General features: G+C 34.4%; 1 protein-coding gene across 1 annotated transcript in view; it reads left to right on the top strand.

Annotated features, from left to right (window-relative positions):
- The window catches only part of LOC117327797 (platelet binding protein GspB-like), a gene marked incomplete in the record, with an annotated part of 631084 nt that extends 607762 nt beyond the window's left edge, over window positions 1-23322 (top strand). The window contains 13 exon segments of the mRNA XM_033884978.1: window positions 3784-3910; window positions 4532-4605; window positions 6172-6280; window positions 9218-9298; window positions 9518-9599; window positions 10506-10596; window positions 11226-11305; window positions 11583-11717; window positions 13646-13771; window positions 14398-14552; window positions 16705-16849; window positions 17386-17491; window positions 17901-23322. Of these exon segments, the coding sequence (XP_033740869.1) occupies window positions 3784-3910; window positions 4532-4605; window positions 6172-6280; window positions 9218-9298; window positions 9518-9599; window positions 10506-10596; window positions 11226-11305; window positions 11583-11717; window positions 13646-13771; window positions 14398-14552; window positions 16705-16849; window positions 17386-17491; window positions 17901-17974 (1385 nt within the window).
- Window positions 23323-23655: the final 333 nt, after the last annotated feature.

Here is a 23655-nt window from a genome sequence, read left to right as displayed (position 1 = left end):
TCAAGGTATATTATATCTCATGTCTCTATCAAGGTATTGTACCTCATGTCTCTATCAAGGTATTGTACCTCATGTCTCTATCAAGGTATATTGTATCTCATGTCTCTATTAAGGTATTGTACCTCATGTCTCTATCAAGGTATTATACCTCATGTCTCTATCAAGGTATTGTATCTCATGTCTCTATCAAGGTATATTATATCTCATGTCTCTATCAAGGTATATTGTACCTCATGTCTCTATCAAGGTATTGTACCTCGTGTCTCTATCAAGGTATTGTATCTCATGTCTCTATCAAGGTATATTGTACCTCATGTCTCTATCAAGGTATTGTATCTCATATCTCTATCAAGGTATATTGTATCTCATGTCTCTATCAAGGTATTGTACCTCATGTCTCTATCAAGGTATTGTACCTCATGTCTCTATCAAGGTATTGTACCTCATTCCTCTATCAAGGTATTATACCTCATGTCTCTATCAAGGTATATTGTACCTCATGTCTCTATCAAGGTATTGTACCTCATGTCTCTATCAAGGTATATTATATCTCATGTCTCTGTCAAGGTATATTGTATCTCATGTCTCTATCAAGGTATTGTATCTCATGTCTCTATCAAGGTATATTGTACCTCATTATCTCTATCAAGGTATATTGTACCTCATGTCTCTATCAAGGTATAGTACTTCATGTCTCTATCAAGGTATTGTATCTCATGTCTCTATCAAGGTATTGTATCTCATGTCTCTATCAAGGTATTGTACCTCATGTCTCTATCAAGGTATATTGTATCTCATGTCTCTATCAAGGTATTGTATCTCATGTCTCTATCAAGGTATTGTACCTCATGTCTCTATCAAGGTATTGTACCTCATGTCTCTATCAAGGTATATTGTATCTCATGTCTCTATCAAGGTATTGTATCTCATGTCTCTATCAAGGTACAGTGGAACCTCTATAAACCGAACATGCATGGGACATGACTATTTGTTCGGTTTATAGAGGGTTCGGTTTGGAGAAGTTGATCGAAAAATGACCGGTCAAATTCCGGATATAATTGGTTGGACGATGTTTTATTAGAATGCACCCGATTACAAAACGGCACGTTCATACTTAGACAATTTGGATTGTCTGAATAATATGCATATTATGAAAGTTAATCAATGTTTATATTGCAGAATATATAAGAAAGGCAAATGACTATAACAATAGTTTTAAACAGTATTTTCACATGTACAACTACATGTACACTTTATGATCGGCCTACATTTTGTTACATCCGGTGAAGCTTCGTCATGTGGATGGGGCCAATAGTCCGATACGGAATATTTTACACATCAAATAATATTAAAGGGTGTGAAGATGTTTTGTTTCAATATCAATTACAATTGATCAGATGATACTGGTCGTATTTCCGACATCGCTGTTGTCTAAAAAAAACATCACGGCTTCTTTACGAAAACAACCCCTTTTGGGCCTCATTTAAATTAAATGCGAAACTCAGGCTTCTAGCTCTACTTGCATTGAGAAGATAAACGAACCGACGCGCTTCAATGAAGTGTGGCATTGTTTCATAATTGTCGTGTTGATTATACACTAGGCCTTCCGTCATAATGCCCCCTTGGGATATATATTGGATACCTGTACAAATCACCTACGTAGGTCCCGAGACAATAAGGCTTCACACAATACCCGTCACAGTTGTTGTTTCACGGTTGACTGGCCTGACCTCGTGTCATAATCGCTCAGGTAAGGCCGGTTTTCAGAAGTAATTTTTGGTATATTTTAACAGGAACCGGACACAAAATCAGTCCGGTGTTCGGAATTCAGAGGGATCGGTATTTGGAAGTTTTTTAATACTATAATAAAGAAGGACCAATTCCGTACAATGACAATTCGTTCGGTATTCAGAGGTGTTCGGTTTTTAGAAGGTTCGGTTTTCGGAAGTTGCACTGTATTGTATCTCATGTCTCTATCAAGGTATTGTACCTCATGTCTCTATCAAGGTATTGTATCTCATGTCTCTATCAAAGTATTGTATCTCATGTCTCTATCAAGGTATATTGTACCTCATGTCTCTTTCAAGGTATATTGTATCTCATGTCTCTATCAAGGTATTGTACCTCATGTCTCTATCAAGGTATTGTACCTCATGTCTCTATCAAGGTATTGTACCTCATGTCTCTATCAAGGTATTATACCTCATTTCTCTATCAAGGTATATTGTATCTCATGTCTCTATCAAGGTATTGTACCTCATGTCTCTATCAAGGTATTATACCTCATGTCTCTATCAAGGTATTGTACCTCATGTCTCTATCAAGGTATTGTACCTCATGTCTCCATCAAGGTATTGTACCTCATGTCTCTATCAAGGTATTGTATCTCATGTCTCTATCAAGTTATATTGTATCTCATGTCTCTATCAAGGTATTGTACCTCAGGTCTATATCAAGGTATTGTACCTCATGTCTCTATCAAGGTATTGTATCTCATGTCTCTATCAAGGTATATTGTACCTCATGTCTCTATCAAGGTATTGTACCTCATGTCTCTATCAAGGTATTGTATCTCATGTCTCTATCAAGGTATTGTACCTCAGGTCTATATCAAGGTATTGTACCTCAGGTCTATATCAAGGTATTGTATCTCATGTCTCTATCAAGGTATTGTACCTCATGTCTCTATCAAGGTATTGTACCTCATGTCTCTATCAAGGTATATTGTACCTCATGTCTCTATCAAGGTATTGTACCTCATGTCTCTATCAAGGTATTGTATCTCATGTCTCTATCAAGGTATTGTACCTCGTGTCTCTATCAAGGTATTGTACCTCATGTCTCTATCAAGGTATATTGTACCTCATGTCTCTATCAAGGTATTGTACCTCATGTCTCTATCAAGGTATTGTACCTCGTGTCTCTATCAAGGTATTGTACCTCATGTCTCTATCAAGGTATTGTACCTCATGTCTCTATCAAGGTGTTGTACCTCGTGTCTCTATCAAGGTATTGACATTGGTAGCACTATTAGTCGGACATTTGTGACACAATTAGTTCAATGAATATGCACCGGAAACAAAAAAATATATAAACATTAGTTAGAGACAATTGCTACCCATCCTAGCAAACTTTCACTTGGCAGACCAATTCCTGTAATGAGCTTGAACCTGGCTGACATTTGGGTCAGATTGACCAGACCTGCTTGGCAGAGATCTTATGTTTTGTGATCTGTGTATTATATAATCTAATCTAGAGTATCTTCCCCTAGTTTGAAACTTAGGAATCAGACATATTGTAGAGACCTAAATAAAAAAAAATCAATTATATTTTATAATGTTACTGAGACAGGGCCAGTCTAGGTTTTTATAGTGCAAGTCCTAAATCAGATCCTATCTGGCTTTTAGATAAAACATTAATCATTCTACTTATTGAAAGTTTGTTCAGCTCTCATATGTCAATTGTCATGCTCACGCTGACATCTTTCTAATTTTCAAACTTCGAAAGTCTATTTGTATTATAGCTTAAAATCTATAACAGGGATCTATCAGTTGAATTAGAGAAGAGATATTTAGTATGGGACACGATTATTACATGTAAGTTGGTTTTAGTTTGATCTACCTCTGACCTCTTTTGAATACAAGTCACAGATTATAAAATCAATGTTTGCAAAATGTTTTGAATACAAAGTGAGAGTTTCAGGGCCATTGGGCCTCTTTTCCTTATGACAATGCTTAGCAATGCTAATTACATTATAATTAACAAACCAACCTTTCATTACAGCTAGTACATTCGGCAGACGTAAGAGATCAACGAAAACATTTGTGGTCCAGATTGGAAAAGCAACAAACTGTGAATCCTCAGCAGAAAAGTATTGCAATGGACCTCTGGAGGCAGGCTCAATTTATTAGTAAGTTTATTTTTGTCTCCCCTGCGAACTAAAGTAATAAAGCCAGACTGTGGTGTTACTTTTTCAGGTGTGATGGCAACGGCTATATCAACATTTCACTTTAAAGTCTTTTATTTCTAAAAAAGAATAATTTCCACTTTAATCAAACTTGTTATATAGTTAGATCACATAGTGGACATCTCAACACAGCCTTCATACATGGAATATCATCCAGAATGTATTGTCCAGTGACACTGGAATTTAGACATCAGCTGGGAATCTGGACAGAATTTCAATTAAAAACCAAAAGGTCTAAAAGAATCAAAACAAAATAAAATTAGATAATTTGTATATAATTATGTTGTATTTAGCAAAAGAAGGGCTTTTGAAATATCTTATATGGATATGTTAGATTTGAAGTGTGCGAGTCCCAGAAAAAGTCCCCATCATCATAAAGGAGTGAAGAGTGGTCAGGTCACATGACATAAACAGGAAGTTGTGTACATTCACTGGCTGTCACTCTACTTATCTAGAGGTCACATTGGTCAAAATATAGTTAATAATATGTTAAGGCAATTGAGATCACAAAAATAACTTGTACTTTTATAGGTCTGTGTTTCACATTGATTATTTATGTTTCAGTGTTAAGGGGGTCGTTTGTACTGTAGGAGGATGTACATTGTCTACACTGTATGGACCATATTCAACTGAGAAAGGTAATTCACAAGTTTACTATCTGAGCCACACACATTCGATACAATCACCTTACCATACCATCAATCAAACCTGATCTTGTCAGGATGGTGTATTTAAGGTATTATTTTTACTCTTAGAGCATACTTAGAGATAAAGGTGCTCTATAGTTCAGTTTGAATTTAAATTCAATCCGACTGAAATATAGATTATCAAATGCACACAAAATTCTTTAAATTCAATTGGACTGAAATATCAAATATACACCAACTTCAGAAATGTGCCTTGCTTTAGAATCCTTAAATTTCAATGCATGTTATTCTTTTGTCATGTGACAATGACTTAAAGATGAGAAAATGGATCAAAAGCAGTCATGATAGCCAAGGAAGCATCAACTGTGGAATGGAAGTAGTCTGTATATTTTAGAGCGGTTTGCACAGGGAGTTTTGATTGGTTGATAGCTATGTAAACTTTACTAACTATAATTATAGGGGCTAATAATTTTTATGAATACTTTAACCAGAAGCAGATGCCTGTGGACATGATTAGTAAAGTTAGTTGGAATTGAACATGTGGAACAACTAATTTACAAGGTCACTAGGTCAGAAGTTAATTTTACTGTAAAAGGTCAAGGTCAAATTTTGTATATTTTTGTGGATGAATATTTTGTTATGTCATGAGGAATCAAAGTTCGTCAGAATTAAACATGAAATCAATTATACAAAAGTGAAGGTCACCAGATCAGAGGTCAAGGTGACTGAGTCAAAATGAAACTTTTGTATCTTTACACTGGTGAATATTTTGTTATTTATGAGATGGTAAGCACTAAACAAGGAGTCAGGTGACTAAAGGTCAAGGTCATCGTTATGGCATTTTGAAGCAAAGTTGGTTAAAATTGAAGATGGAATCAAAGGTTAAGGCCTGACTTTCAACATTCATATGGATGCAATGGCCATAAACTGTCAGCTGTCATGTGTTGTCCATGTTTGGTTTTTGGATGCAAACCTTTATAAGGGCATAGTGCAGTCAGCTATAAGAGGAAAACATGGGATACCAAATGATTTGACAGGCAAGAATGGTCTGCTCTCAAAATTTTAGTTGGTATGTAATTAGGTATGAGTGGCTACAGATCAAGTATGAGTTTCAGGATTTTTAGGTCAAGGTCAAGGTCACTGTTACTGTTTTTAACAGGGGCCGGTAGGGAACATGTATTGCTTTAACAATGCTCCCAGAAAGCTGGTTGCTTTATGACCCTTCTCTGATTGATGTATTTTTAGAGACCTATATTAACATGAAATGTAATTTTTGTGTTTGAATGATAGAAATATCTTTGTATTGAGGATGATAGAAATATCTTTGTATAATTACAAATGATAGAAATGTCTATTTTTTGTTTGATAGAAATATCTTTGTGTTTTTCATGACAGAAATATCTTTGTGTTTTTCATGACAGAAATATCTTTGTGTTTGGATGACAGAAACATCTTTGTGTTTGGATGACAGGAATATGAACATCTTCAACATGAGTCGAAAAGAGATTTTTAAAACATTTATTATGGAAGTTAACAAAATTGTTTTCCCTTTCTCAGTTCCAGACCCAGGACCAGACATTGGTGTCATAGTTGGCGTTGTTTGCGGCATTGTGGCTTTCGCCATTGTCATTGGTGTTATTGTTATTTATATGAAGAGGAGGCAAAGGTTTGTTCCATTTGTATTGGTTTTAAGAATGAAATTGAGAAATAATAACATAATATATATTTTGATTATTAAATATTTAAGTATGTTGTAACTATTTCTCAGAAAGTCATACATACTCATACTCTGAGCTTTGAATGGTGGGTATCAATTAAGACCCCTCTGGGTTAACCTATAGGTGGGTATCAATTAAGACCCCTCTGGGTTAACCTATAGGTGGGTATCAATTAAGACCCCTGTGGGTTAACCTATAGGTGGGTGTCAATTAAGACCCCTCTGGGTTAACCTATAGGTGGGTGTCAATTCAGACCTCTCTGGGTTAACCTATAGGTGGATGTCAATTAAGACCCCTCTGGGTTAACCTATAGGTGGATGTCAATTAAGACCCCTCTGGGTTAACCTATAGGTGGATGTCAATTAACACCCCTCTGGGTTAACCTATAGGTAGGTATCAATTAAGACCCCTCTGGGTTGACCTAATGGTGGGTGTCAATTTAGACCTTTCTGGGTTAACCTATAGGTGGGTATTAATTAAGACCCCTCTGGGTTAACCTATAGGTGGGTGTCAATTAATACCCCTCTGGGTTAACCTATAGGTGGGTATCAATTAAGACCCCTATGGGTTAACCTATAGGTGGGTGTCAATTAAGACCCCTCTGGGTTAACCTATAGGTGGGTGTCAATTAAGACCCCTCTGGGTTAACCTATAGGTGGGTGTTAATTAAGACCCCTCTTGGTTAACCTATAGGTGGGTGTCAATTAAAACCCCTCTGGGTTAACCTATAAGTGGGTGTCAATTAAGACCCCTATGAGTTGACCTAATGGTGGGTGTCAATTAATACCCCTCTGAGTTAACCTATAGGTGGGTGTCAATTAAGACCCCTTTGGGTTGACCTAATGGTGGGTATCAATTAAGACCCCTTTGGGTTGACCTAATGGTAGGTGTCAATTAAATATAAGACCCATCTAGGTTAACCTAATGGTAGGTGTCAATTAAGACCCCTCTGGGTTGAGCTAATGATGGGTGTCAATTAAGACCCCTCTGGGTTGACCTAATGGTGGGTGTCAATTAAGACCCCTCTGGGTTGACCTAATGGTGGGTGTCAAATAAGACCCCTCTGGGTTGACCTAATGGTGGGTGTCAAATAAGACCCCTCTCAGTCAACCTATAGGTGGGTGTCAAATAAGACCCCTCTGGGTTGACCTGATGGTGGGTGTCAAATAAGACCCCTCTGAGTTAACCTATAGGTGGGTGTCAAATAAGACCCCTCTGGGTTGACCTGATGGTGGGTATCAATTAAGACCCCTGTGGGTTAACCTATAGGTGGGTGTCAATTAAGACCCCTCTGGGTTAACCTATAGGTGGGTGTCAATTCAGACCTCTCTGGGTTAACCTATAGGTGGATGTCAATTCAGACTCCTCTGGGTTAACCTATAGGTGGATGTCAATTAACACCCCTCTGGGTTAACCTATAGGTGGATGTCAATTAACACCCCTCTGGGTTAACCTATAGGTAGGTATCAATTAAGACCCCTCTGGGTTGACCTAATGGTGGGTGTCAATTTAGACCTTTCTGGGTTAACCTATAGGTGGGTATTAATTAAGACCCCTCTGGGTTAACCTACAGGTGGGTGTCAATTAATACCCCTCTGGGTTAACCTATAGGTGGGTATCAATTAAGACCCCTATGGGTTAACCTATAGGTGGGTGTCAATTAAGACCCCTCTGGGTTAACCTATAGGTGGGTGTCAATTAAGACCCCTCTGGGTTAACCTATAGGTGGGTGTTAATTAAGACCCCTCTTGGTTAACCTATAGGTGGGTGTCAATTAAGACCCCTCTGGGTTAACCTATAAGTGGGTGTCAATTAAGACCCCTATGAGTTGACCTAATGGTGGGTGTCAATTAATACCCCTCTGAGTTAACCTATAGGTGGGTGTCAATTAAGACCCCTTTGGGTTGACCTAATGGTGGGTATCAATTAAGACCCCTTTGGGTTGACCTAATGGTAGGTGTCAATTAAATATAAGACCCATCTAGGTTAACCTAATGGTAGGTGTCAATTAAGACCCCTCTGGGTTGAGCTAATGGTGGGTGTCAATTAAGACCCCTCTGGGTTGACCTGATGGTGGGTGTCAATTAAGACCGCTCTGGGTTGACCTAATGGTGGGTGTCAAATAAGACCCCTCTGGGTTGACCTGATGGTGGGTGTCAAATAAGACCCCTCTGAGTTAACCTATAGGTGGGTGTCAAATAAGACCCCTCTGGGTTGACCTGATGGTGGGTGTCAAATAAGACCCCTCTGAGTTAACCTATAGGTGGGTGTCAAATAAGACCCCTCTGGGTTGACCTGATGGTGGGTGTCAAATAAGACTCCTCTGGGTTAACATATAAGTGGGTGTCAATTAAGACCCCTATGAGTTGACCTAATGGTGGGTGTCAATTAAGACCCCTCTGGGTTAACCTATAGGTGGGTATCAATTAAGACCCCTTTGGGTTGACCTAATGGTGGGTGTCAATTTAATATAAGACCCCTCTAGGTTAACCTAATGGTAGGTGTCAATTAAGACCCCTCTGGGTTGAGCTAATGGTGGGTGTCAATTAAGACCCCTCTGGGTTGACCTAATGGTGGGTGTCAATTAAGACCCCTCTGGGTTGACGTAATGGTGGGTGTCAATTAAGATCCCTCTGGGTTAACCTAATGGTGGGTGTCAATTAAGACCCCTCTGGGTTAACTTAATGTATATTACTCTGACCTGTGTAGACTCCAGTAATATCCTGTCAATTTAATGTATTTATGATCAGTAATATCCTGTTAATTTAAGAGGGTTAATTGTAAAAATATTTACTGTAGTTTAAATATTGTTTACACAGTTTTTATTTCAACTCATCACATCTAGTCATCAATTATTTAATCAGTGACAAAATAATATATTTCAGTTCCAAACCAAGCACATACAAGACCGATGAAGAGGAACCGGATCTTCCAGAAATTGAGAAAAAACACATCCGTGCCAAAAGGTGAGTCTATGTCCATACTTCAGAACCAAGATAATCATCATAGTGGCATTTTGTGAATCATTAGGACAATGGATTTTTCTCTGTACACTGGCTTGTTTTCTATCAACAGGTCGTGTGTTAATAGTCTATTTTGTGTAATAGCATATTTTGTGTAATAGCATATTTTGTGTAGTTTGTATTAATATAATGTTAAATATGTGATTTCTTTATTAAACCCAGACCTGTTGTCATGGAGAGGTTTCCCCAGCATGTGGCTGACCTTCATAAAGACAGCAAACTGAAGTTTGCTAAAGAATATGAGGTAGGAAAAGGCAAAAGAAGATTTGACAATTGTTTCAGAAATTAAGAAAATATTTCATATGAAATAAACACTCTTCTGGAAAGACATACATCTTTGTTTTTGAAAATATATCAGGCCATACAGTACCTGTTCAGTTTTCTGCTAGATAAATACTTGTATGTTAAACCCTTAAACATTCAAAACAAAGAACATTCTTGTTGGTCCAAATGGAAGTGTGCAAGGGAGGACAGGCAAGTGCACTACCACTGTATCACCCAATCACCTGCTTCTGAAACAATGCATTAGATTAACTTTTAAATTAATACATTTTGTAAACTGTTTTTATAAATACATGAAATACCAAATTTACATTACGGTCAGATTGTATTCTATATTTAAAAACATTAATTAAGTTCAATCTTTTCTAAATGTTCAGTGAACAAAACATTAAAAATGCAGCAGTTTATAGAAACTGTTGGTTATAGCAATTGGAAACTGTAACTATGGATCAATTAACTAAAGGCACAAGATCGAAGATGAAAGTTAAGGGTCAAGGTTATATACATTAGTTACCAGGCCTTAGATAAAAAATGGATAATTTCTGATTAATACACTTAATTATGCTGTCGCAGTTATGCAGCATCTATTTTCTGTTTTACATTCATTTATTGAAGTAAATATAGAAATATCATCATTTGAAATGTATCTATTAAAAGCTATATTTCTCAGTCTTTGATTGGATATTATGTATTATTCAATATTCATTTTGAATGATACCCCCTCCCTCTTATTTTCATCCATATCTTTTTGTTCCCGGGTGAAAAATGCTTTGATTCTGTTTGTCTTCCAGGTGCTAATTGTGTTGTAGAGGTTGAATGTTGTTAATTGAAGGTACCACTTGGTGACAGTTTTGTTTGTATTTATCAGGACCTTAAGGAGTTGAGTGCCAAACATCCATGTAATGCTGCTAACGAGGATGAAAACAAACTTAAGAACAGATATGTAAACATCCTACCATGTAAGTGTTCAACTTTGTCGCAGTCAGTTTACTGAATCGACGCCCTTATCCTGTCTACTCATCCTTATCTTGTATGTACAATACATTAATATCTACAGTCTGGGAATCATCTACATCGTCAGGATATGTACTATACAAATACATGTACATTAATATCTACAGTCTGGGAATCATCTACATCGTCAGGATATGTACTATACAAATACATGTACATTAATATCTACAGTCTGCAGTCATTTACATTATCATGATATGTACTATACAAATACCTGTACATTAATATCTACAGTCTGGGAATCATCTACATCGTCAGGATATGTACATGTACTATACAAATACATGTACATTAATATCTACAGTCTGAAATCATTTACATTAATTATCAGGATATGTTCTATACATTATGTCAAGTTAATTAGTATCTATACATTCTGAAGTTATTTACATTATCAGGATAAGCACTGTACAAATTCATTAGTATCTACATTCTGAAGTTATTTACATTATCAGGGTATGTACTGTACAAACATTTTGTCACTTAACTAGTATAGCTCTGTCATATTTTTTCCTGACTTATGTTTTACATGTTTAATACAATGTTGACTGTATGAGTTTGTTTCTACCTGTAGTTGACCACAGTCGAGTGAAACTGAATCCTGCAGATCCAGAGGACCCAACCACAGACTTCATCAATGCTAATTACATACCTGTAAGTTATGTTGGTTTGTAAATAGTTAATTTTTTCATGTAGATTTATTTTATTTTTTAAAATGTCAAGGAATAATAAGTTTAAAGGTTAACTATCTAATGAATAAATCGATGTCTTAATTAAGGAATACAAAATGAGTATCTCTTCGAAATAGGTATATGTTCAGTAAGTATGGAAATCTCAGCTGTTTCCGTCTCCGTCCTTTTCTGTCCTTCCAAATTAAGTTTCTCTTTGTTATATTACAGTATAGATTCACAAATCTGTTGAAATTTTCCAGGGTTACAACTCTCCACGAGAATACATAGCATCCCAGGGCCCGATACCAGGCACTATTGATGATTTCTGGCGCATGATCTGGGAACAGCAAGTAGCCATCTGTGTCATGTTGACCCTTTGTAAAGAGGATGGAAGGGTACTTATTATGATTCTAAATGATATAAGTTGTTTTAATGTGAAATACAGGCTACATCATACAGTATTACTTTGGGTAGATTTAAGTGTTAAAATCTGTCAGTCTGTCAAATAGATCTTTGTGGAATATTGTGTTTAAAAATGTATTTTGTTTGAATGATTTTGCAAAGGAGCTTGAAGTGAGGACTAATTAAGGTGCTTCTGTTTTGCCCGTTTACAAATATTATACAACCTAACCTGCCTTTATATAATGACTGGTTTTAGCTCCTGGCCCTTCAGTGAGCTTATGTCGCGGTGTAGCATCCATGTCCATTCATTGTCAACTTTTTTATTCATACGACTTCTTGATAATCAAGAGGCATGAAGGGTTATCTGATTTATGTAAATGAATGGCCTTGACTTATATCCAGGGTCACAGGGGTCAATTTTTTTTCAAAATTCTTCTCAAAAACTCCAAATGCTTAGAGTGATAACATTTAGCCAGTGATATTCTGGAATGAATGGCTGCCAACCTAGGCCATTGATATTTAGATAAATGACCTTAAAGCTGACAGTGCAAGTTAAAAAGCATCCAATTGAGATTAAAAAAAAAAATACCTGTACAGATTTCCAAAAATCGTTTCCGAGACATCCCCCAATTATGGTTGTGTCGTATCTAAGGACGGGCAGACATTTTTGTTTTTTGTAATGCGTAGATACGAGCCGCTATAAAAGCGTGTGCGTTCATTGAGACAAGTATCAGTCGATCGATACACGCGCATAGCGACACATCTCTCCATTATACATAGTTTACGTTCTCAATACAAACGCAAATGAGTTTTTGTTCACATTACGGAACTTGAATATGGAATTTGAAGAGGTAACTTTATATATATACATGTACATATATATTTTATTTTACAATAAAAGAAAGAAAAGAAAGTATTGACAACACAAACTATTTGGGCCCCAACAAAACATGTACCTAATGAAATTATAAACAGAGTAAATATGAGTAAACTCCTACCTGAGTCTTTCCAGTGGGATATGCAGCAAGAACAACTTTACAACTGTTGCATCATTATATCCATAGTTTCCATCGAAATATTTCCCGTGTCTTCGTACAAATGTATTATTTGTGCACGTGCCATAACGCAATTAAAACGTGATAAAACCGCACAACAGCCCTAGTGTAGTGTAGACAATAGGAAAACATCCGAGGAGTGCTAGTGTAGGATACGAGTAAAAATCGGAACTCCTCGGACTGTTTACTTGTTATGAAAATGGCTGCACCCACGAAAAACACGTGAGAAGATGGATAGAGTATTTGGGATTAATTCGTTATGCATTTTCAAGCATTTATTTGGAGACTTTATTTTCAACAAGATTTGAAAGATAATTGAGAGACACTGACAATCTTTCTGCTCAAGTTACAGGTAAGTGCTTCTGTTTGGTGTCGTTCGCGAATACAGTTGTAGGTCACGTGGTGTACAGATATAGTGTAGAAGATACAGGTGTGTCACCGTGAACACCTGAGGTTAGAGTGAATGCGAGTGTGACGAAGCACGATCTTTTTATAGCAGCGGCGGCTTGGTTGTATCCACGCATAACAAAAAAGAAAAATGTCTGCCCGTCCTTAGATACGACACTACCATAACTGGGGATTGTCTCGGAAACGATTTTTGGAAATCTGTACAGGTATTTTTTTTTTTTATTTCAATTTGATGCTTTTTAAATTGCACTGTCAGCTTTAATGTAATTTTTTCGAGGTCACTGAAGTCAAAGATGTTTCACTTTAAACCCTCTTTCTGATTAATGGCAGGTGAGCAATACATACCCATTAGACCTCTTATTTAATTTGATGTCTCTGATCTGGATAGATTGTACGTATGGTCAAACTTTTATCTCCTATGTTGTTTAGACATGACATTGTGATGTTTGTTAACATAGATCAAGTGTGAACAGTATTGGCCTACAGAGCGTAATGAACCAAAGCAGTATGGTGACATCGTGGTGGAGATCACCTCATGCTCAACTGTCAATACCTATGATTTTAGAATCTTCAAACTCACACAGGTAAGTTACAAAGTCACTTACAAACTAACACTAAGTCGGAGAAATATACAGTTCTAATTAAAAGTTTTATTTCAAAAATTCTGAATTGAGTTCTAAATACACTGCATGTCATTCTGGATGTTTAGCCTTTATATAGTAATTAGCTGTGATTATAAAGTCAGATGAATTTGGGGAGACTTATTTTGCCATTAGTGTAGACAAATTGCTATAAACTATCCCTTTTATAGTGTCTGCTAGTGTATCTGAGGAACTTTTCTGAGCTACAAATCATTCAACTGATCCTTACAAAACTATATGTACATACATGTATATCAGGCTGGTGTCCACTTATGAGCCTTTCGCTATTTGGCAAGATTTCAGTTTAAATACACGAAACAGTGAAATAGGAAAACGATCTACTGACACAAAAATATTAGAATTCATATCTATTACCATGAAGTTGATAACAAATTATTTATCTAGGGTTATTATTTGACAGCTGATTGAGGGAATAATGCTATTCTTTATTATTTAAGCTTCTGATTGTTTTATGAATCTTACTTAATTCTGTCATTGCAGGTACTTTGCTAAACATGGCCGTTGGTTTTTTATGATTTATTCTAAAATTACATCACTGATTTTTACAGGGAGATCAGACACGAACTCTGAAGCATTTCCACTTTTTAAATTGGAAGGACTTCTCTGCTAATGTTCAAAATGATGTGATGATTGACTTCATACAAAATGTGCGGGCACACATTCAACCTCCAGACAAGAAGGGCCCAATGATCATACACTGCAGGTTAGATAGATTTTCACAGTTGTATTGATTTGAACATGTAAAGTTAAGATACTTTCATTGACAGACATATGTAAAAAAATCTTTGTCAGAAAACGCTTTTTAGATCAGGCCTTGGCACCTACAACTTGATTTGTAGCTACTATGAAATAGATATGGGTCCAACAACCTGAAATTGAATATCAGTATGTCTGAGGAAGAGGTCACAGTAAACCATACACGTATACATATACAGACTGCATTAACTTCCCAATATCGATCACCTCTTGATACCAATCAAAATAGTCATGTTCAGAATGGATCCTTCTTTATTATAGTAATAAACTTTCCAATACAGCTCCCTCTGAATTTGTGACAAAGTTAAATAAAATAAATATACCTAAAATTACTGACATAGGTGCCTGACCAACTGACCTTGAAATCAACACCTGTGGCAATTGTTGTCGTAACTTTTATCTGTGGGTAAACGTGTGTAGTTAAATTGGTATCAAACACTTAAGACTATGGAACATTATGATTTAATTGTGTAATGATATCAAAACGGTCTAGAGGAAGCCAAATTAACATGCATCATTGGAGTGGTACAACCTGTTTACCATAACAAAACAAGTAGAGCTAGAAAGCTCACGCTTCACAGCTAATTTACATGAGGTCCATTACAGGATGTTTAAGCAAAGGGCAAATACCAAAATGCAATATTGATGTTCTGAATACCATCATCAGGAACTGGTTTATATTTGAATTTTATTTTCTTATTTTTATGTGTAAAACCATTCAAGTTTTCAATGAAATAAATACTTCTTATCGATTGATAGACTGTTAGGTTGGATGCAGTTCAGTACCAAAGACAGCATTGTAAAATGATAAGTGAAATGATACATGGCATATGTTTGAAATCAGTATAAGAGCTTACTTAATTTCTAATTCAATAGATTCTGCATTTTATGAATTCATTGACTTCCATACTACTAACTCTTCTTCAAAGATATAAAAAAAAAAAACAATATTATCCCTGGATCTAGACCGGTCAAAATGAATCACTCCTCCAAACCTAACCCTCTCTAAACTGGTGAAATATTCATGTACCATGCATGATAATGCATTATATATGACGTAACCTAATAATACCAATGATGAAGGAAGACAACTTTATGACTCGTGCCCTGACTGCGCCTCAAACTCGCGATCTTTGTCACCTAATTGCCTAGCCAGAAATACCCACAGCTCCACATCCACATTTTTAGCTCGTCTCCTCATAGAAGAGTAAGAGCTTATGTTGTCACTCCAGCGTCGGCATTGGTTTTTCAAATGTTAAGTTTTTGGTGCAAGTGTTGAAAGGCATAATGATTCATGATAATATGGTCATTGTGAGGGTTAAACTATCCCCTGTCGGAGTTAAACTAAAAGATTTTTTGGGAAAAAAACAGATTTTTGACATTTTTTGGACTTAGAACATTTCTGAGTTAAGTTTTAGGTGCAAGTGTTGAAAGGTATTAATACATCACTTTATAATTGTACTAGGGTGCTGATAATTGGCAATAGAGTCCCTCTGGATTTAAACTATCCCCTTTATACCGGTCCACATTTTTCAAGGGAGACAACTCTCTATTTTATCAAAAAAATGAAGAAATAGGTTCAAAATTCATTCAATCTACAACAGCATAGCTTGTCTCCTGAGTGTTTTTCAATAAATAATTTATATATATGTAAATTGGTATGGTTTTGAAAATTGCATGAATTCACAAAACACAATCTGATCAAGTAAACAATATAGATATTATTAATGCAATTTGCGAAACCATACTAATTAATATATTTTAATTATTTATTGACAAACGTTTGCAAGACGAGCTATGCTGTTTTCCAACAGCTCTTGTTAAAAGAAGATTTCAATTTTGCAGTGATATATGACATTATAATACCCTGACATGATCATACTGACAAACTGTCTATCAGATGATATGAATACCTGGATCCCAATGTACTGTATATGCTTAGTATATCACATGGATGTGAATTGTACACGTATTACCTGTATTCAGCTTTGTACAATTACGACAGGAAATGTTTGACCTTTTGATAAACAACACATAGTAATAGTACATAAACATTATGAAACTTGTGTGTTGATTGTGAGAATGAACTGGTGTTTCAGTGCCGGAGTTGGTCGTACAGGAACGTACATGTCCTTGGATCAACTTATCCAGTTCATTGATGAACATGATTTCAGTGAGGAGTTAGACATTTTCGACCTGGTTCTGTCAATGAGGAACTACAGGGTGTTTATGGTCCAGACAGAGGTACAGTATAACTAACCTGCTATCACATGTGCTATACACCATCAGGAGATCCAAGCTTTCTTTAATTATAAACAGTAAATATATTGTCATCCTGACATATACCCTGTAACAGATGCTTTGTCTTCCACTTTACCTCTATTTCATCCTGTCCTTCTGTAACATTAACTTACATAGAATATATCTACAATAAGTGAATTATTTGTTTGTAGTGGGGTTGTTTTACCATGTTGCAATTGGTGGCAGTGATGGGATTATAAGTTTCACAGTTTTTGGATTACATGTCAACTGACTTCTTTAAAGAAATGGCCATGGACCATCCTTGTTTGGTTTTAGTATATTTCATTACTTACATAATACTTTGTGTATTAATATCAAGCTGGTTTAACCCTCTAGAAAAAGTAGTGTAGTGACCAGAGTCGCTTCCCTTGCCAGGAAAACAAAATTGTAGGGCTTCTGATAAAAAAATGATTCATTAATTTTTGCGGGGCCAAGTAAGCACCCTTCAAACATGTACAGGTGTGCTTGTTTCTTTATAGCAACAATATGTGTTTATCCATGACTGTGCCAAGGACCTTATTGAAAGAAAGAGAGCTAGGCTGCAGAATAATGATGACGATGACCTCTATGTGAACAAGGCATATGGTAAGAAGTTAAACATATCCATAATATCATATCCTTGATTAAAACATTCTTTATTAGAAGACCTTCATTGATAGAGATCTGTTTTAATAGATATTTTATTTGTTATTATATGATTTGATATTATATTAGTACTGAATGTGAAATTTGCCCGTAGAATGTATAAACCAAATTGTATGATAGTGCAAATACATTATTTCCTTTTAAAAGAGAAGTCGATCACTATTTAATGAAAATAAATGACCCAAGGATTTTTAACTTCCTCATCCTAAAGTTATTTATTAGGATCAGTAGAATCGGCCCTATTACATGGTAGTATACAGTATATATATTATAGTTACCTTCTGTATAACCACTTTTCTGATTGATGGTGATATATAAATACTAATTACTATGGTGCTACTTTTTTCAGAGGAAGACCCGGAGGAAAACATGTACCAAAATCAAGACTTTTACAACAACACAACTGCCAAAACCGAGCTTTAACCAAACCAGTTGACTGATACAAAATATGCAGCAAAGTATGGATGTATCATTTACATGTATATAGTTATTTGTTAGCTAAACTGTGGACATTCCTACAATATGCTTCTGAAAATTTACCAAATACTTACATTCCATCTAATTCCCAAAGATGTATACTTACAAAACAAATGGCAGAATGTATGTACAGCAATTGGCAGTAATATGAAGCAGGTCTTAGTTGAAATAGTATGCATTCATTTTGACTTTAATGGCTTTTAAGGTATTTTACTTCAGTGCCAATTTCTACCTTGTTTAGGAAATAATGTATTTGAGTGGCATAGTCTGAGATTTTCTTATCCACATTAACATGGTTACAAACTATTTGAATGGTCAGGATAAGTTTTTTATTATCTGAAAAGGAACATTAGATAGAAACGTACAGGGGCTATTAATCATGTTTACCTTTAATATGTATATACTTTAGTAACCTTTCACACATTGTGGAGATTATTATCATAATATTGATGAAATGAAAACTTTTTCAGTAAAATGTCCAATTAAAGCCTATGTGTGCATTATGTAATGCATGATTGATTGAAAACTCCTTGTAATGTTTTGATAAAAAGGAGAAAGATGACAGACAATTTTATTTTTTTCTTTATTTTATAGAGATTTTGGTATATGGACTACAACTTGAACTGGGGGGCTATTATTTGAGGACTAGTGAAGAATTAATTGTAAATGTGTAAAACATAAGTATTAGAATTTCTTGAATTCATTTAGAATTAAGTAAAGAACAGGGTTATTTCCTTTGTTGGACCCGACAAAGTAAGTTGTCTCAAAATTAGATAGATTCCATTGGTCACACAGTTAAGATTATAAGTAAACTTTAATGATATTATAGTATATGATTGGAAATCAAAAATTCCAGATATTTGCCAGTCCTGATTACATTGGAGCATTGTTGTTTTCAATAATATACATTTGTAACTGTAAATGTATAACCATATGCTCCTGCAGCAATAGTGAACAGTTGAAGAACTTAATAATCTCACTGCTGTAGCATTCCATGAGTGATAGTCTGCTCTAATATCAATCAAAATGTTTCGGACACAATCAATGAATTCTATAATATATGAATACAGATATTCTTTATGTACATGTAGAACTGAAAATTCCTTAATTCATGTCTGGTTTTTTTTCAAATAATCAGACATGATCAAGTAATATGCAATATGACCATTACTTACAGATTACCATCAAATCTAAAAATGTTTGGTGTGTTCGGTACACAGTGGATTATAAATACCTATAAAAATGATTGGTGTGTTCGGTACACAGTGGATTGGGTTATAGATACCTATAAAAATGTTTGTGATATGTGAATTTCAAATGTATGGTAAATTGCCCTATGAAATACACCTACTGGTACAAGTACTATCACCATATCACAGACCTTTGATACCGGTAGTTTTTGTTTCTTTATTTTCCTCAACTGTTACATCTGTGATTTGTTAACAATTTTGTAAGATTTTATGAAATGGATTGGCTTTGGAAAATAATAACTTTGTATAAAGCAAGATCACAACAGACTTTGATTTGATGATAAGCCCTACATACAGTGTAAATAGTTATATTAGCTTTGAATAAAAATATTTCTGATAAGTTTACATGATAAATATCATATTAACTGTAAGAATTTGGTCTTTGAAAGCAATTCCAGAAGGCAGTTATATTCATAACTATGGCCATGCATATAATGTATTCTTATAATATGTAATGTATTTTACTGCATGTACATTGTACAATATTACTCATTGCTACAAAACGTTTGTATGATCTCTCACATGTTATAGTGCTTGCCAACAACAGTGGTCGTTGTTGACCAGTAGTGCCTTGTTGTTGAATTGTTATTGTTTGTCGTGGATATGTAGGGATTTGTTCACATCTGTTGGAGACACATTCTCTTTATATTTGTTGTATATACACACACCATTTTTCGGTTATAAACCAGGAGCATTTTTAAGATAATAATTATTTTCCCAGTTGTCCTCTTCTAGACTAAACATGATTTCGTGTTTTCATTGATCACATAACTACCCTGTTAGTTTAACATTCACCACATGTGTGTGTTCAACACACACATTGATCAGACCTAGAGGTGTTCTGATTAGCTGGTACCTCCATGGTTTCAGTTTTTATGTCACAACTTTTTTGTATTACATATGTCAATTCACAATTAATTAAGATGTCATAAAGAGAAAAGTGAGAATGTAGATATTTTAGATTTCAAGGTAGTATGAAAATATGTTTTTCAAGCATATTTGCAGCTGGTCATGTGTTAAACAGAATCTTTGAGAAATGTGATTGATCATATAAAATCCCAGACTTCTATTTTCACTTTTCTACACCGACTTAGTAAATTGACAAGTTCTTGGGCTACTTTGAATCTTTTCTGTCAATGGGAACATGCAGGTATATGGTTCTCAATGTCTAGGTTCCTAATATCTACCAAACCAGGATAGAAAAATTTCATTAATAGATATTTAAATCATTCGAAACGGAAATAGGAATTAAAATAGATAACTACAACCATGTGATTATTGACTTGGTTGGGACATGGAAATTGTTTTGTTTTTTTTTATTATTTTTTTTTTTTTTTTTTTATTTGTGAATTATTAATTATATGAATTTTGTGATTTTTGTCATGTGTCAATGACTACAAATGTGCAAAGGCATGATGATAATGAAACATACACAGGTTGTTGGGAACACTTTTTTCTGGTAATCGTGTCAATCGAAACAATGGTGTGATGTTTTCCCAACATACATTTTTATGTTTTTGTTGTTAAACATATCCAATAATTTGCAACATTCCTCGTGTGTTTTCATCCGGTGTATTTTCGTGTTTGATACGATCCAGGTAAGTGATATTATCTTTGGGTGTCTATATTTTTTTTATTAAAATTGATGTTATTATTCCATGTAATATAATACATAAATAATTATGTATATATATGTATTTTCATTTATAAATATATCTGTGATGTCTGTTTTTTCCTTAGTATTATACCTGAGGAAGAAGCTATTGTTTCTATGCACTTGCATTGGAACATATTATTTCTTTTCTTGTATAAGTAGGACATATAATTTTGTTTTCTGTGGTTTGCATAAAACTTGAATTTTGATACAAGTTTATTTCAATATGTAGATACATTCCATGAAAATTAACATATGGGTAAATGATTTCCAAAACACTCTCATATACATGGAATATTAAATGTCTTATTACAAAGCATTATTTATCTGGTGTCACGTCCTATGAAGATCACCTGCCTGTAAAATTTCAAAGTTATCGCCCCTTGTTTCTTTTCATTTTTTTTTTTTATTATTTTTGTCCAGAGATCTATTTTTTTGATCGATTTCTTTTATACTTGGTAGGCTTCATAATCATGATATATAGCTGTGATTCCCTGAATGACATTTAGATTTGATTATTTTTGCAACAAAAATGTTGCTTTTGCTATATCCATTACTTGAATCTTGTTTGGAGATCTACATTTTTTCAATGATTTCTTTAAAACTTTTTAATCAAAATATCAAGTTATGTTTGATGAGTTGTAAACAAATTCCTGATACTTATATTACTGAAATTATTAGAAAATTAAACATTGACTTTGTAGTGAAAGCTAGGTGAGGGTTATAGCATGTCACCTAGCTAGCCACTCATTCAGTGTAAAGTGATGTAAGTCTTATTTTAATGTTGATGAAAGATGGACACATTATCTTGTGTATCCAAAAAAAATTGGAATATACTGCTGAAGATTTTCCTCAAGTGTGGAGCTTGCTCGGATTTGGAGTTTTGTTAATTCAGGTCAGGGTCTACTTGAATTTGTGTTTTGTCAGGTTTTTGGTACATATCTTATTGTAACTGCTGTTCTGTTGTTATGGGAACAATCGAAATGGTTATGGAGAGGTGGAAGGGTTTTGTGGTGCTAACACATCATGATAACAATACACAAACTTTTATTATAATTGTATAAGGATAACCTGAAGCTAAACCAATAGGTTTTATTTGGTATGAAGCTTGCAGACTTGTTAATGGAAACAGCAAATGTGAACATATCTTAGTTACACTCATAAATACAACATTATCATTAACATATAAAAGGACCAAGAAATCTTGTTAACAAATTAAATATATTTTTCTCTATAAATTTTGCATGAAATATTTTGTGAAACCAGATGCTTAATTTAATGTTAAAAAATCAAACAATTTGACCATAAATTCTATTAGATTTTGATAGATGTAAGATGCTTTAAGTTCAATTAAATGTGCTATTATTTACAGTTTCAATGATGTCAGCTTTAAAATATATATTGTATTTAGTTAATATACTCATATACTATGGATATAACGTACATGAACATTGAGCAGTGGCTTATTGTTTCTTGTTAAGTTTCTGTCTGTTGAATACATGATAATTATATCCTGAAGTACAATAAATATATATCCAGATTAAGATACCTTAGTCTTGGCATTATGTTAACTCACTATGTATGATGTCAAATTATAGTATAAAGATAAAACTCTATTTCACAAAGATCAAAACAATCCTTCATACCTAAGTGCTTTATTTTCATTTACCAGCTTTAAATTATTCGGGAGAAACATGTATTTTGTTATTGTTTAAGTCTTTGATAGAACTACTTTACAGACCTACTCTTTAAGGTTCTGTCAATTAAACCGGATAGTAGTTTACTGGTGGTTCCAAAGGAAAGCTTCTTTTTAAAGTAAAGTAAAATCCATCCAAAATGTACCTTAATGATATGTACTACTCATAGAACTCGGCATAAGTTTAGCTTTAGTAAATATATTATTTCATTTATTAATCAGATAAACCTATTATTTATACAGATATATACACCCTTTATATAATGTTATACTGCTTCCTAAACATTTCATTATCAGGATCCTTGGTCAAATGATAAGACTATGATGACAGAATGGGTCAATTTAGTAACTCAATGTGTATATTACAGACCTATTATTAATAATATTAGGAATTGAATGATGGGCATGCCGACGTGTATGTATGGTCTGTACATACACAGTGGGAAAGATTAGACTAGAAAGTATAGATTCCTTATCTCAATATTTGTACTTAATTATTTTAATCGACTATTTTACATTGAGAAATATCACCATATTTTTACAACGAAATGATTCTCTTTTACTTACTGGATGCAAAATATCTCGAGACTAGCTTATTCACAATATTTTTGAAGAATTTATTTTGAAAATAAATTGATTTATCATATATAATATATTTTCATATATATAAACAATAAAACATTTCTCACTTGGATTCCTTGGTCTTTTGTTTTATATTCATTGAACATGACTACATTTATTGAATTCATGTAATGGCATTGCTTCAAACGTTTTATGTCTCGGCTGTTTTCATATTGTTAAAATGTAGGAGAAACACTAAATACTACTTTAAACGGTAAAGCATGTACATGTACAAAATATGAATGAAACCTGTACATAAAAATTCTTGGAATCAGAATAGGACTGCTTGATCCGGACAGAGAAGTCTCTTTTATATAACTAAATAATGTATATAGTGGGCAAAACAGGAAGTTAAATAACAAGGAAACGTTCACAGTAACGTCAATAAACCATATAACTAATGTCA

This window comes from Pecten maximus, chromosome 5 (assembly GCF_902652985.1).
Source record: "Pecten maximus chromosome 5, xPecMax1.1, whole genome shotgun sequence".
NCBI classification, from domain to species: domain Eukaryota; kingdom Metazoa; phylum Mollusca; class Bivalvia; order Pectinida; family Pectinidae; genus Pecten; species Pecten maximus.
The sequence above is the reverse complement of the archived record's forward strand: the minus strand, read 5'-3'. Positions and strand labels throughout refer to the sequence as shown.